Consider the following 16,456-nt stretch of genomic DNA (forward strand, 5'->3'; position numbering starts at 1 on the left):
CTGCTAAATCAGCACAAACCTGAATATCCCATCATTAATTGTTTATGAGCTTGTTTTAATAGCTGCCTGTAACAGTCAGCTCAAAATCTACTAACATTGTTCCCAAACATAAAATCCTTGCTCTTTGCTGCTTTGTAGTGATATACATCTGGGTAATGTGGGTGTAAAATGTTACCATTCTGTTGTGGGAGAGCTTTACACCCACTCTTTGCTGGTGTCAATGACTACACATGCTAAGAGGCAAGCATAGAATCAAGCCTTTAAAATGAAGTTCAATAAGCAGATTAGGCAGAGTTGTCTGAGAAATCTGAGTTGCAGTGCTGCCGTTAATGCCAGAAATCATGATGTATTATTAAAAAAGCAAATGTTAATTGGACAATTAAAATCTCCATTTACAATATGCAGTGCAGCCTGTGGATTCTGCTTTAATGTAAAGCTGAGTGTTTCAACTGAAACCATGCCTGCCTTGAAATCAAATGTGGAAATTTACATGTATACTGTTTGTAAATACACAGATACAAACCTCTGATTTCTAAGTGGGTGACACTGCAGTGCATTTCCCTTCCTTGCTTGGGAATATGTTGGCCTGTTAGAAATGTTGAAGCTGGATGGTGCTTCAGTCTTCCCATTGTTTGAGAACAATTGCTCTTCTCAGACTGAAACATTCTGCCCTGAGCTGGCCTTTTCATGCTGTGATTACTAGGAGGTTAGCCCTACTGAATTAGAGTAATGAAATCTCCAAAGCTATTGAAATGACCTTGGTAACATCAAAAAGAAGATGGCCTTAAATGGAGTAGGTGTTATTTTCTTGCTTTTAATGAAGTAAACCCATTCTGATCAGTGACTCACTGACAACACTTTCATTAGTTGCTTCCTATGATAGTTTTTGTGATTATTTTGCCATATCATAAGGCATACAATGCAGTGTCATATGAACATAGTTACCGGGCTTCACCATGTTTATTCATTAGAAAAAGAGCTGTGCACCAAGAGGAGTGAAAAGAAAGATACTGCTATATTATGATTAATTTCAAAGATCAAATACAGAAAAGCAAAAATAAAGATGGGAAATACCTGACGTATTAGCTGATATTCACTTACTGTTTCAGTGACTGTGAAATTAGTCTCTGCTGTCAGATGAGCCTGGAAAGCAGAAGCACCTTAGTTAGGAATCTTGGATGATGCAAAGACAAAAACAGTTCAGCTTGTCTGCCCTGATCACTCGGTGAAGTGCCCCTGCATGTGAGAAGGATGGATCAAAATGTTAGAACTGGTTTTTAAAATCCCGCATTCCAGGAAATGTAAGGGAACTTGGCCTATGGAATCAGTCTGAGCTACATGACCTAGAGCAGAACCCATGAACAGGGAGATTAACATCTGGAGGGAACTAGTGCTCCTGAAAATTATGTTCTACAAAACACTGAATGCACACATCTAAAACCTTAGTGATGGTACAAAACAATCCAATTAAGAGGCTGAAAATGTTTCTGAAATAATGAATGACTAGCATATTGTTGGACCTAATGAGAGTCACTGGGTTTTAAGGAAGATTAAAATAGAATTTTGTATATAATAGAAATGCCCATGTTATTACAAGTCAACTGTAACAAAGACTTTGAAACAGATATTCAACCAAGATCAAATATTTAAGACTGGAAGTGAGGGGGGAACTAGATCAGTTTTGCATCAGTTCCTTGCTTGTCGCAGAAGGGGACCAGAAACTGGACTTCACAGATTTTAGGCCCAGTTTAGCATAGCAAACTGTATGTGTCTTTAAACCCTGAATGCTTTCTTCTCAGAATTCAGAGTATTAAACCCTACAGATTTTGATTCAGGTGCATTTAAGCATTTCTCCTTATTTTGTTTGGCAAGCAGTCACAAAAAGATGCATTTTCCAGTTTCTACAGGTGAGGTGTTTTATTAGTGCTACGGGACAAGATACTAAGTGCCTAAACAAAACATTTATGTAATGCAATTTCCTCATAGAGCTTCAGAAAACAGTTTTCTTTTTAATTATAGAAGTAACTGAACCATAGTAAATATAAATCTTATGCTTAAGCAAGAATGTCTTAAGTACTGTTAATGTCTTGCTTTATTCTTGGTGTGCAATACAAGCCTCCAATTAAGGAATTCTGCTAGTCCCTTGTAATAACTATTGTTTGTCAATAAATTAATCTGCTTCTGTTTTACAATTATGTTAATGAGTATTTTCTTAAAATCGTATTAGTGAAATGGACAACTGAGTGTTGGTTATTTGCTATATATCATTGCCCAGATACTGTATCTACAGTAGTTAAGTGCATATTGTGATTGGAATGCAATCTCAGTGGTTTTGGTTCTGTTACCTCCACGGAGCTTTCACTTCTTAATGGCTACAGAGAATAATCTTGAGCTAAGAGCCAAACGTTCTTCCCTCTGCATTACTGCAGTGGTGTTTATAGTTGTGGCTTTTAATGTCAAAATGAAATTATAGCTCATGCATGCCTTTCCAGGCAGAGTAACTCATGTAGAGGACATTAGAATGACTTAGAGGAAGTCTGGAATCAACTCATCATAATTACAAAGAAAAACAAATCCTTTACTCTGTGTGTAATTATCCTATATTTAAGCAATTAATAATTAACTGTGAAATCTGGGGGCCTGTGTTTTTGCTGGTCTGTGAGATAATGGTGGGGAAAAGTAGCCTCATTACAGATTTCTCCTATGAGTATGTAGGGAGCATCTGTTCCCCATTATCTGCACTGGCATGTGTACAAGGTTATTTGTGCTTACGTACAGTACATAATGGTCATCTTTCTGACTTTGTCACCCGGTGAGGGAGCAGAAACAATGCTCTGTCACTTACATGACACCACAGACATGAAAAAAAGCTAGTAAGAAGTAATCTAAGATAAAAAGCAAGTGTATAACTCTCAAAACTATGGCCTGAATTTGTTTTAACAATTATGAATAAAAAATATATTAGTAAAACACTTTGCACACAATTTTTGACTCAAAAGAGCTTAATCATGTGTTCACAGTGAACAGTTTGCCTAGTAACAGTTGTAATCCTGTACTTGTGTTGTCATAGTCACAATTCAAATGAGATGTTTGCATTATGACTAGCTATGGATCCAAGTTTTAAGTTTCAGTTCCTGGTGATGTTTCGTGTCTTGTGTGAATATTCTAGTCTTGGACTTTATGTTATGATACAGTTGAAAAAGGGTACTAGAAATGGCAGATTAAAGGTAAAAATTAGGATATTAAGCTAATGATATTGTGGTTCACAAGTTTAATAATTACAATTGAAAGACCTTAAAAGCTTCCTCCTTCCCTTCCTCCTTTTTCTTTCCTTTTATTCTGGCAGCTTCTTCAGGCTACTACATCATCATCTCTCATAATATTTATGAGAAGAATATATTTCAACTGCTGGCACAAAGGATATTCAATTGAGGAACGGTCAATTCAACAGAGTTCTGTGTTGATTACCAATTTCTTTTGTCATTGATTTATAATAATTTTAAGTAATGTAAATATTTCCCCATGGCAGTTATACTATTTTCATTTTCCCTGAAGACACAAGAATTATTGGTTACTTCTCCAGAACCTGCTAACAACTTTCACCTTTGGTAGCTAGTATCTGATTGATACCTGTAACGCAGAGGGTTAATTTTCACCTCGCAGAAATGTCATGCTGTTCCCAGTATTCATGCTGTTCACCCTCGTCCTTCTTCCCCCTGTGTACAATTGGTTGTCTAAACAGCCATGAAAAAAACTGTTCTTGGTCTCCTCAGAACAAAAGCGAGTCTGCTGTATCACTGAAATTTCATTTTTTGAAAGTGTAAATGTGAAAAAACTGCCTTCTCAAACAAGTTTCTTTTGAGATAGGCAAATCTCTCAACAATTATTTGCATTCCTCAAGTTACAGAGTAGCACTATAGCTACTAAAATTTCTCCTGGAAAACTGCCTGTTTCTTTAGAAACACAACTAGAGTTAAATGTCACACAACTGGGCTTCATAGCAAAGATTGCCATTGTAGGGACAGGGGATGAAGTTTTCCTGGTTTTATATGTTATGTAGGTCTTTACTGGAAAGCTATACAGCAGATTGCTGGATATTAATAATAAGAAGGAGGGATTTCCCCTTTTTTGTTTCAGGGAGTTGTTTAGGTCCTCAGATATTAACTCATTCAGAATAAATCAGGAACACTGAGTATCTAGACACTTACTTGAAAAGATTTCAAAACACCTTAAAAACATGGTCAACTACTTGTGACTGCATTGATTTCTGAGACTGACATATGGTTAACACAAATTATTAATAAAATTAGAATTACTTTCCTATTGCTTCCTTGTCATTGGCTGAACACAGACAGAGTTTGAATTGCAAGGAGGCAAGCTGCAGGAAGCACCAACCATTTGTCAGTAAAAGCGAGAGAGCTAGATATATCCTTACATGTACATTGTAACCATATAGTACTAGTATACAGTTACATAATGACATAACCTGTTACAAGACCTAGGAAACCAAGAAATTGTTTTGAGGGTGGTATTTCATGTTCTCTTTTAATGCATACCAACAATACTTCGAAACATATTATATTAATGCCCCCAAACAGACAAGAGGGAAAAAAAAAAAAAAAAAAAAAGAAATGCCCTCAAAAAAATATTTCCTCTGGGTTTGTGCCTCCCAACAGCTTCCAGTGAATTTATTAGAAAGTGTATTAGAAAAAAATTAGAAGAGCAATAAAAACTCCAAAGAGACAGAAACATGAAAACCCAAGCAAACTATTATTCCTCAGAGTCTAAAACACAAGATCCCTAATAGCTCCTTGTTAGCGTTAACAATCCCACACGCAATAAAAAAGAGAAATTAAAGGCTTTGAGCTTTGCCAGGAAGGATGCTTGCGATAGTGACAGTTTCTTGGTCTGAGTTGAGAAGTGTAGATTTCCAGACTTGGGCACAGCCATGTTCCAGACTGCAGTGAGGCAGGAGCTCAGTAGCTGCAGCTGACAACAGAAAGCAAAGTAACAGAAAACATCCTAGAAGATGACTGTATGTGTCCAAAAGCAAAATGCATTTTTTTAAAGTCTTTTTCTCTAATTAAGCAAGATGTAACAAGCTTGCCTTTGCTTTTGCTCAAAACCAAACCCAACCTTCTTGTAAAAGAGGAAAAGCTTCATTGTCTGAATTTTATTGTAACATTGTATTCCTATGCAAATGCTTGCATACATATATAAAGTAGAGAACAGATACTTAATGACAGCTGCAATTAACATACTGTATTTTACGGGTTCAGGACAAGCACCAACTAAAGAAAAAGTATATTATTGAGCTCTGGGGTGATCATGATAAGCATACAACTACATGGTCTTAGGTATAATTATACTTCCTTAAAGTCTGCTAATCTGCAATAAATTCTCATTTTAAATTCAATGTGGAACTGGGTCTAATTTCATTCCACTTCCCAAGTAACGGCCGGGACTGAAACTGGCATAGATTGTACACTGCTTCCCTTTCATTGACCACAGAGGTGTTGATTTATGATATGTCATAGGAGATGCAATCTCTAGTTTTACACCATTTGGAATAACACGTTTTCAAGATTGATATCGACTGAGAAGTCTGACGTGCTCTAAGAACGAAGAGTGTGAGGAAGAAAGGATAGTATCTGCCCCACCGAATTCCGATTGGTGTTATCTTATTCCGTGCTTCTAAGAAATAAAAAATAGCGCGGTAGTATATTCTGCTAAATGAAAACAAAGAAACACCTGGAAGTTCCCTTCATGTTACTGAACACTGAATCACGATGCTCATTATTATTACAGACAGCCAATATGGCTTGTTTTACATAATTACTTATAGTGTGAGCATACAAACATATCTATGCATCTTCTCCTAACATCATAATAAATGTCCCAATTTAGGCGATTAAAATTTATAAAATTAGATGCTAAAATTCTTCTAAAAGTGTCAATTTGTGTTCAGTTCAGAGTCCTGCTGGGTTGCCTCAGAAGCACTGGTGCTGGTGTACTGCCTCTGCATCACATCAATAAACCTGGTTTTGGTAAGAATTGCTAAGGGCATATTGTGGATCCTCACAGTGCTGCTGCCTTGATAAACTAGGGTTGCAGGAGCAAGATGCCCTTGCTGTCCAAAGGCAAAATGCACCAAGTAAAGTATCTGTCATAGTGACAATTACAAATGTGCACGGAGATGGGCAGATTTCAAATGGGATTTTAAAAAGAATGTAGCAAGAACAAGGCAACAAAAGGAACAGGACATCGTAAGCAGCAGGTCACATCTTGTGGGAGAATTTCTGGACTGATAATTTGAAAAACTGCTTCTAGGTCAACTGAAAAAGGAGCATAGTACATGCATGTCCTTAGACAACTAGTTAGCTAACAAAACATAAATTAGAGCTACGAGGGAATGACAATTTTGCTACGAAAAACTTTCCGTTAATCTTCAGAGGCTGTGTTAAAAACTTTGACTTCCCAAATCAGTATGGGATTATTTTGGCAGAAATAGAAACGGGGTTTTTTCTGCGTTTTTCTGTGGAAAGCACAGTTGTCGGTGATAAAAATCTTCAGTCTTGTGGAAAACAGGGGGCATAATTAGATGTAATGTACATTGAAAATGACTAAATAGGAGCAGGGAACACAAAGTTAACTGCTGTGGCGTTGACTGGCATCTTGAACTTCGGGACTGGCAGTCCTGTAGCGAAGTGCGCTATTCTTCCACACCCACATAAAGAAATGCAATTCACTGAATTCCACCTGCAAATACCAGCCATGGAGGACGTTTATTCTTTTAGTTTTCCCACTAGTTCATCTAAGAAACAAGTCTGTGAACTTTACATGACTTCCTGCTATGATAGAAAGTATTATGTTTTTTTCACTTTAAAACAATCAGTTGTTTTTAATTAATCAATGCAATTAAACATAACTACTGGTTAAAATGTCCCATCAGCCAAAGTGCATTCCTTTTAAAATACAACAGCAGTCCAGTATCCTGAACATTTGAAAACATTCCTGACCTTTTCGTGTGGGTAGAATAAGCCTGTGTGTTTCGAGCGGAAAGGGGAGAAGCACGTACATTGTTAGCTGATTGGTGTGGGCAGGTAACTCAGAGGAAATGTCAAATCTATGTCCATCAGGAATTTACCTAGCTTCTTCAGACTTCTTTGTGCATGTGCTGACTTCATGTTCTGTGCAGATTTTATAACTATATTTAACATGCATTTTGCACGATGTGCATATAATATTCTCTGTGTATGGTGTACGCACATATGAATATTTGTCCTTAATAATTACCCAGGAAGCTGTGCTTCTAACTAAATTTGATCTTTATCACCCTGTTCAGCAAGTTTCCAGAGGAATTTTTTATCTTTACTACTCTTAACTTTGCTTCCTAAGCAAATTAAATAAAGCAGCCAGGTGTGATGTGTCTCCCTGTCACTGCATAGTGTCTTTTGAACTAACTGGGAAATTCCAGCAATTTAACAGAGGGCAAATAGTATCCTATGTACTCCTAGCCATTTCATGGAAATGGATGCATAGGTAAAGACGACACCAGAGAGTATTATGTGCTGTTTGAAAAACTGCAGCGTACATTTCACTCATCAACAAATCTGCATGTTAGAGGAAATATTTCTGCCCTAGCATGGAGAAGCTTCAGCTGGAGTTTGCGCCTTGCTGAACTCCAAGGAGTCTAATTATGAGCTCCAAGTCTGTAAGAAACCAGGTATCTCATCAGTCTCACAGTTCTTGGAACGACTTTCATTATGTCATAATGTTGTACCGAAAACTGTACAAAATGTTTCAGCCACTGATGTTACAGTGGACTATTTATAGGATTTTTTTTTGGTTTTTTTCTTTCTTTATCATGCCCTTGCCTTACATGCAGCAAATAAAGCAGACATCTAATATACTGCTCACCTTCAAAGCATGATGGAAGGTATGCTGGAAGTTCTATGATCTAACCAGAACTGGGTGCTGCAGTTCTGCGTGAACTGAGCTTTACATCCATATGAAATACATTTGCAAATTGTTGTGTTGAGATTGACTTGTTTTGGAAGTGGGATGAAGTGCAATTACATTGTTCAGTGCACCTTCATGAAACCTGATTTTTTAAAGATACCCACGCTCAGGACTTTTCCTCATAAAAGGGGTCTGTTTCAAGAAATATCTCTCAGTTTAAATAATTTGGAGGAAGGGTTATTTAAGAGGTCTGAATGTTGCAACAACATGAAAAAACGTCTTCTGCTACTTCATCGTACTTAGAAAAAAATAGTTTCAGTCAGGAGTAAGTTTGAGAGGTAAAAATTTCTTGAAGTCAGCAGTAACTGAAACCAGGAAATTACAAAGGAAATGCCTAAGCTGTCATAACTCTTTGAGTTCATCGGTAGAATCTCTGTATTAAAGACTCATACATTGCTTGCTCTAGATACCTTGAGGGTCTTGGCTGCTCTTGCAATTTCCAGTCTGTCAGAAGAACAGGTTTTCTACTGCTGGAAGTAACGACAGAATCTCAGAAGTGTTTAACGTTACTTTTTCGTGATGTCATGGAACAGCGTGAAGTTACAGACTATGGGTACGGCTTCTCAAGCAACACCGTGTCTTCTGTTACGTTAGCCACACTGTTCATCAAAGTTACTGCGATTTCACTACACAGACTGGTTTTGGCCCTTCAAAAGCCTTCTGGAGTCACACACATCCCTCACGCGTTTTACTCTGCCAACGATCCAATGTTAATTTTACCACGTCCTCACCTCACGACCACTGCACGGCATTAGCCGAGGCCCCTCCGCTGCACCTTCCTTCATTCCCTAATGCCGTTGATGTTGGAAGCCCCGCAGCCCTTGTGGGCCACCAAACTGGAGGCCTGGCATCCTCCCTGCCAGAACCAGCGTCTCCTGCGTTCGGTGTGGCCGGCACCTGTGCTCCTGAGGAGCTATTCCGCCGCAACCCTTGGCTTTACCTCACGGGAAACACATGGCAGCTGTCCTTCAAGGAAATTATATTGTAACCCCTCTCGTTCTGCCCGGGTGTAGCTCGCTCACAAGGCGGGTGGAGGCCGGCGCCTGGTGAAGCCATGCTGCCCCTGCCCCGCCGCCCCCCGAGGGCAGACACCTCCCGCGCAGCCCGCGGGGCTCTGCCCCTCCTGAGGCGCCGCTGCCTGCAGCGCCCCGCGCGGGGCTCCAGCGGGCCGGGCTCGGGCACGGCGCCGGCCTGCCCGCTGGGTCCGAGGGAGCCGGGGCAGCTCCGGGCCGCCTGAGGCACGAGTGCCGCCGCGGCCGCCCCGCCTCGGGGCCGCCCCGCCGGGCAGCCGCCGCCTGGGGCGAGTCCCGGCGGCAGCGTGCGGGCCGCCGGCCGCCTCTGCGCGGAGCAGCCAGTAAGGGGCGCTGGGCGGCGGGTTTGGCGTGCGGCGGAGCGGGCTGCGGATCACCTGCGGCAGCGGGGGGGCCGGGGAGCTCCGCCTCCCCCTCCTCCCCCGGTTAATCGCATCCCCCTCCTCCCGTGGCAGGCACCGGCGGCGAGGCGGCTGGGCAGAGCTGTCAGCCTGCTGCAGGCGTACGGGCGCCCGCACCCCGCCGGCAGGGAGGGCCGGGCTGGGGCTGCCGGCCCCGCCGCCCTCGCATTTGCCCCAGCCCGGTGTCGGCGCGGCCGTGAGCCGCCTGCCGCCGCCTCCCCGCGGGGAACCGCCGCCGCCCGCCCGGGCACCGGGAGCAGCGCCCGGGAGCAGGAGACAGAGGGGGAGCCATGGCCGAGGGGGGCGAGGGCGAGGACGAGATCCAGTTCCTGCGAACTGTAAGCGCCGGGCTTGCCTCCCCACCTCCGCGCGGCGTGGGGCAGCGGCCGGGGCCGTGCGGGAGGAGCGGGGCGGCTGGCGGCGCCCGGACCCTGCCCCTGCCCTGAGCTGCGGGCGGCGGGCACCCGGGCGCCGCGGGGGGGGGTGTCCTGCCCGGCAGGGTGCAGCGGGCCCCGCCGCTCCGGGGCGCTCCTGTCAGGGCGGGTGCGGAGCCCCCAGCCCTTTCCCTCTCCACCGGGCAGCACCCGCGGGGGCCGTAACTCCCCGCCGGGCGCGGGGCTGAGGCGCGGGGCTGAGGCGCGGGCAGGGCGCTCCCGCCGCCTCCCGCAGGTACCTCCGCGCTGCCGCCCCCCGCCCGTGCGCTCGCCTACTGCGGATCCTAACCCAGCAGCCCTCCCAGCCTAAAAGCTGCAATCACACTCTTGCAAAAATAGAATTAAAAAAAACCCCAACCAACCCAATCACCTCTCCCACCCCACCCCCTCTCTACCAAGCTTCCCACTAACTTGCAGGCGTTCTGGCTGAACACAGATTAATAACGTGTGGGTTATCTTTTTTTTTTTTTTTTTTTTTTGTGTGTGTGTGTGAGCATCCTTCCTTTACTTCTGTTTTCTTCAGTCCAAAGCATGTGAAGGCACTGGAGTGTTAGTTTCTTCCTTCCGTTTAATTAATACATCAGAACTGCTGCATTTTATGCTCATCTGGATTATTTTTCTTCAAGCCATGCTTTTTATTTACCTCCTGGGCCATCTCCCAAGTGCTGTTTCCATGCACAACCCTAGCAAGTTTTGCAGATGGGCATATTTGAGTGGTGGTGTACGCGAGCCCTATCACAGTTGGAGGAAAAATTGCTGAGGCATTTGTTAAGTGGAGCTAAACCCACGGGTAAAGCTCAGCTTGCTTTTTATTTAGTGCAGTCGGGTTTAGAAAACATTTCTGATCAGTGTCTTGTAAGAAAATACATTGGCAAAGGAGGGGAAAGCAAGCCACGCAGTCTACGTGAAGCATACTCATATGCTGTGTGCAGAATCGTGAATCCCAGGTTGCGGTCATCTTATGTTTATTTCAATCAGTAACTGTAAAATAACATATACATGCTGTTATTCTTTTTTTTATTATTATTATTATTGATTGATTGAGGATTCTTAGAAAATCTGGCTTTATGGGGAATACAGCTGTTATGCAACGCTGGCATGAAGATCGTCAACTTTTTTCCCCTCGGCGTTCTGTGACTTCTATTGTAGTGTTGCCTAACACCTAAAGACCAAACAGATGGATGCTTCTTTGAAAGATAATTTGTCATTTCGATTTACGCGAGTTTTATTATTAGTACTTCTCACTGGTAAACATTTTTGGAGGACTTGTACAACGACAGTCTTCCTGCAGGTTTGCATGTTTAAGCTTAGCTCATGGGAGGGCTGTTATCTGAATGCTTAATAGGGAGAGAGAAGCAGTGAGCATGCTAATGGTGCTCAGCACATCTACGGTAACGTTAAACTACAGCATCTGACAGCAGCAGCATGTTATGTAAAGCAGCACTCACGATAAAATGTGTCAGGCTTTGTACAGATCTGGCCAGCCCAGCCTTAGAAGATACTCTAAAACTTCCTAGAATGTTGTGGTGGTGATAAAATGACCTTGAATGTGGTAAACTGAGGCATGAGGGGGAATGCTTTTTGTGTAGTGAAATAAAAAAGGCCTGAAAAACATCCTTTCCTTGTGAAGTTGTGAATCTCTGATGTTTAGCAGTATGTTAGTGATTTTTACTCCTCTTTTCCTTCCGCTTTGTCAAAGTTTTTGAACATGACTTGGAAAAGTCAGTTGCTTTAAGACATATAATTGATGTAGACTTCCTTTCATCTATTCTTAGAAAACTTGGATTAGTATTCTCTAAAGCTATCAGATGTGGGTAACTTTCTGAATGACATTGATAGAAAGCACTGGAAATTGGATATTACCTGGTAATCGCTGCGGTTTCTCTTCTGGATATTTTTTTTTTTAAAACGGTAGTTAGGGACAGACGAATTCATAAATGGCTTGGTAGATAAAATAGAACTTTTCAAAGAACACCTTATGCAAGTGAAAAAGCTTTCCATGCTTTGAATACCTTAATGATGACATCTGTAGGCCTGCTAGATGGAAACAGTGCTCTTCGTTTTTTCTTCTTTTCACAGGACCTGATAAACTTTCTGAAATTTTGGGTTCTCTTTTTGGTGTTTCAAAATTACCGTACCATCTTTAGAGTACGCCCTGGCATGTAAACACAATATTTTTTTTTTTTAATGTTTAAAGAGAAATATGAGATTTTATTAAATAAAGAAAATAGTCTTTCTTTGCATCAAGCTACCGAACAGCATTTGTACTTGCCATCTAGATGTTGACCGGTAATATCCATTTCCCTTCTTCTTCATGCAGTCCTGTTTGCCTAATGACTCCTCTTCTTAATTTGCTGGTTTTATTCTAATTTTTTGATAAGGTGGCATCATGTATTTCCTCCTACAGATTTTGCTGCTAGGATGGATTCCTGTTTCTTTTGGGAACAATTTGAGTTTGATATGGCACTTCTGAGAAGGGAATGTAACCTGTTGCCGCCCGGCACTTCTGGAAGCATCGGTTTTTATGTTGTTTGAGCTAACTTCAGACAGACTGGAATCCAGCTCTGTGCTGGTCAGTTCTCAGGGAAATCTTCTATGGTCCTGGGAACGACGTGCTTCTCCACACAGACATGGGTCTCTTCCTCGTTACTTTGCTGAATACTCCAGCTGGAGATGACCTTGTGATATGTGTAGCCTTTTTTGGGCTTGGAAGTACCTTCTCCTGACTTTTCCCACTGAATGCGCACACATTGTGCAAGAGAAGTGAAGAGGTGCGAGTGCCCTGCTCTAGCTTTTATTAGTTGTGCTCTGGGGAGGACTTTTTCCCTGTAAAGGATTGCTTTCTTTTTTTAACTAGGAGAAAGGAGAAACGTGTGCAAAACACTTACATTGTTTAGTCTTTACAGTCAAGAATCTGAAACTTTTATAGTTAATACGGAAATGACCTGGTTAGTGTGGTTTCTTTGGTTGGGTTTTGTTTGTTTTTTTAGGATGTGTAAATTGACCAGAGTGAAAATAATTCAGAGTTCCAGGAGAGAACAGAAAATGTTTTTGCCTAATGTACCTGTGCAAGGATTGTTTTTTGTGCAGCAGAACCCCCCTAAGGGAAGGCTTTTGTGTGGAGTGGGTGGTAAGCTGATGAGAGGATTAAAACAATTGCAGTACTTCACCAAAATACTGCCTATGAATATCCCTTCTGTCGGTTTAAGGTGTCCTGAATTTTGGGAGCACTATGTACCTAAGAGTGGTGAGAAATGTGTAATGTAGCTGTTTGATCTTGTGGTGTTCCTGATGCCAGTACGGATAGTTTTCTGGAGTTGTGGAGGTTCTTAAATTAGAGGCAAGTCATCTTTTCTACGTTTGTGGTAGCAGACACCACCAGAACACACCAAGTAAGGCTGACAGGGTTATGGTCTTTCTCGACTGTCTTCTGAGGCAGTGAAGACTACCAAGCCTGTCAGGAACCAGAAGCATAATCAGTGTGAGCAGCACATTTTCCCCAGGTCTGTTGGAGTCGTCTTCTCCTTTTCATCTCTTCCCCTTTTTTTCTTTTTAAGGTTGGAACGCTGATGTTAGACCGTGTGCTCTCTTCTAATGCTTTTTTCTTTTTTCTTTTTTTTTTTTCTTCATGTGTTTGATCGGCAACTTGCAGTAAAATAGGATCTCTTGCTTGTGTGAACATACTCTGTGCTGCCTTATTTGCTACATGGACTTGATTGTTCTGAGTGTGACTGTCAGAGAGAAGTGTAAGACTACTTTCCAACACTGGAAAAGGGCTTTTAAATGAAGTTAAACATTATTTAAGATTCATGTTTGACATGCAAAAGATTTTATTCACTCAGTGCTGGGATTTAATATTTCAGATTATAAAAGAATGGAGTCTATGGCAGAGAATTTTTCTGCATTCTGAAATGAACAATGTAAGGTGGTCACATTTCAAGGGCAGGAATCCTGTAATCCCAGAGTCACTTCAGTTCCAGATATTCTTCATTACGGCAGCATTTAAACAATGAATGTCACTTTAAATCTGACTAAAAATCATATGCTTAGATGCTATCCTGAATGAAGATTCTGTGGAATCAGAGGACACAAAAGGAACCTGGAAAAACAAGGTTAGAAGATTATTGTAAAATAAGTAACTAAACATGAGAAGAATTGTTATGTGAATCTCTTGGTGAAATAGAATTTATTTGTTGGTTTTTTTGTTGTTAAATCCCTCGATGCTTTTCATATGCTGCTTATCTTTAAAGGGGTCTCTCAAAATATGTTAGATTCTGGTAGCTGCAGTCATCAAACATAAAAACACAGCTGCCAGAATGCACTGAAGAAAATGCTCAAAAGCAATCTTGGATATTAGAAGCAATTTTAGAAGGAAAGAACACTGAAAAACACTTTGGTTAGCCTTTTTTTTTTTTTTAATGTTAAAAAGTATTTCTCGTACCTGTCAGTATGTGACTTCTGAAGATTCACAAGGTACTGGCATGAGAGACCACTGTTTAACAGCTCATGTGAGGGATGGCGTGGCTGAGATTGCAGCATTTGTACCTTCCCCTCTAAGGCACTGCACTGCAGTACAGATACCGAATATGATCTCAAATTCTATTTTGGAATTGAGCTGGACAGGCTGTTTGTAGTGAACAGGTTTTAGCTAGGACATGCAGTCTGCTTTTTATTTGGGAATTGTGTGAAAATTTTCTATATGAATTTTTTGATTCCAAAATTGTTTGACAAACATTTTATATGACCATTCAGGTGATATTACTGGATAAGATCAGCTGTCTAGTCTGTGTACTGTCTGGTCCAGTCTTCTGCATCTGGAAGTTGCCTGAATCGGATGTGTGAGCAGGAGGCTGAGGAAGCTCTGTAGCAAACGGTTGGTCCACCAGGGAAGTTATTTGCTCTGTGAATTGGTTGACTGATGTTCTGAGAGCCAGAGAGCTGCTCTTCCTTCAGTATCTGAAGATGCTTTGATGCACCGTGCTTTTCAGTGTCCTGAAGTGGGAGGAAAGTCTATTGCAGGAACTTAAGCTGTGGGCAGATGGTAAAGAGACGATTCCAGTTAATTTCTGACCCAAGATTTAGAATGGTCCTAAGAGCTCTGTCTGCCTTTCACTTCTTGATCTGAATGCTATATTATGACAGCATATTGTAAAGGTGGTTATCCTCTTATATAGTGGTGTGGAAAGTGCACAGGTTGATTCTAATTCAGGAAAGTACACCAGTCTTTCTGGCGTGCGAATAGGGGTGTGTATTTCTCTGAATCAAGATAAAAGATTGGAAACCATCTGTGTGGGGAAATACTGACAGTGGGCTGCATCCAGGAAGTATCTGAATTACACTGAAAATGCAAAAACCTTTTTATTCTGATTTTTATACTTACAGGTGCTTCATGTTAAAACTCTGAGTTAGTTTTGTTTTTCTTAATTAATTAAATTAAACGTTTTGTTTAAATTTCCTGAATTGTCTGAAGAAGTAGGCTTGGCTTTGTGGAGAATGGCAAAAGAAAACTCAGAAACCGTGTATGTATTCCTATACTTCCTAATAAAACTTCAGTGACACAAATTTGTCTGTTTGGCATCATGGTACTAGTACAGAAATAAACATTGGACTGTAAAATGAACACATTTTATCAGGGTAAATGAAAGAATTGTAACTTTCTCTTACTGTGGTTGTTGCAGTTTTAGTTGTGATTGATGGAACACGTCAGCAATGTGTTTTCTATATTGTGGCTATCTAAATTTTTTTTTTTTCTTAATTTGTGCACAAAAAGAGTAGTTATTCATTAGCAAATAGTTCCTTGCAAGTGCTATACAGAAGTCTCATGGAATGGAGTTCTGCTTCATTGTCATACATATGTACCACACATTTGTGGCTGTATCTTAAGTGTTGGTAAGAATAGCTAAAATAAATACATTAGTCAAAGCAATGGTTTTTGTTTTTTTTTTTATAGTACCATTTCTAAAAAATATTTGGGTTTTGCATATGTAAGTTTTAATGGGCCTCATGGCCACCCCTGTGGAGCACTGTTCAACGTCTTGGGAGTGAAACTCTGATCCCTGTGAAGGCAGAGCTATTGATTTCAGTGTAACCAGGATTTCATATCCAGCCTTTGTTTGCAGGCAGAATGGCTAGGAGTGTGCATATAATAGTTGTTCCTGTGTAAATGCAGGTTTGTTTCTGAAAACTGCTAAAAAACTCTATGGGAAGATTCAGTCTTCTGGTTGGATTTGCTCCTAGCTCTGATACTGTTAGATTCTCGTTATGGCTTACGTCCTGAATCCATTAGCTCATCACTTCTGGGAAATTAAGCTCTATGAATTTTTGGAGATGGCTGTCCCTTTCATGGTACTGATGTAGAAATAAAATTGCAGCAATTCTCTGCTTGTATTTTATATTGGAGAGGGGCTTGCTTTTTTACCGATCATCAATGAGAATTTTGCAATTGATTGCAGGTGGACACAGTTCCTCAGAAGAATAAATTCTCCAGACAAGTAATTTCTAAGGTTGAAAGAGTAATGTTTTCCTGTTGATACCATTCAGACTTCATCTCTGAACAACAGTGGTCCCC

The 16,456-nt window shown here is 41.3% G+C and overlaps 1 protein-coding gene across 4 annotated transcripts in view; it reads left to right on the forward strand.

Moving 5' to 3' along the window:
- The first annotated feature begins 9,499 nt into the window (after positions 1 to 9,499).
- The window catches only part of RYR2 (ryanodine receptor 2), a 434,547-nt gene continuing 427,590 nt past the window's right edge, over positions 9,500 to 16,456 (forward strand). For all 4 annotated transcript variants that reach the window (XM_055714670.1, XM_055714672.1, XM_055714671.1 and 1 more), the window contains exon 1: positions 9,500 to 9,792. In XM_055714670.1, coding sequence (XP_055570645.1) covers positions 9,745 to 9,792 — 48 coding nt within the window. In that variant the 5' untranslated portion in view covers positions 9,500 to 9,744. The remainder of the gene's footprint in view (positions 9,793 to 16,456) is intronic.

Source organism: Falco cherrug, chromosome 6, assembly GCF_023634085.1.
Source record: "Falco cherrug isolate bFalChe1 chromosome 6, bFalChe1.pri, whole genome shotgun sequence".
NCBI lineage: Eukaryota > Metazoa > Chordata > Aves > Falconiformes > Falconidae > Falco > Falco cherrug.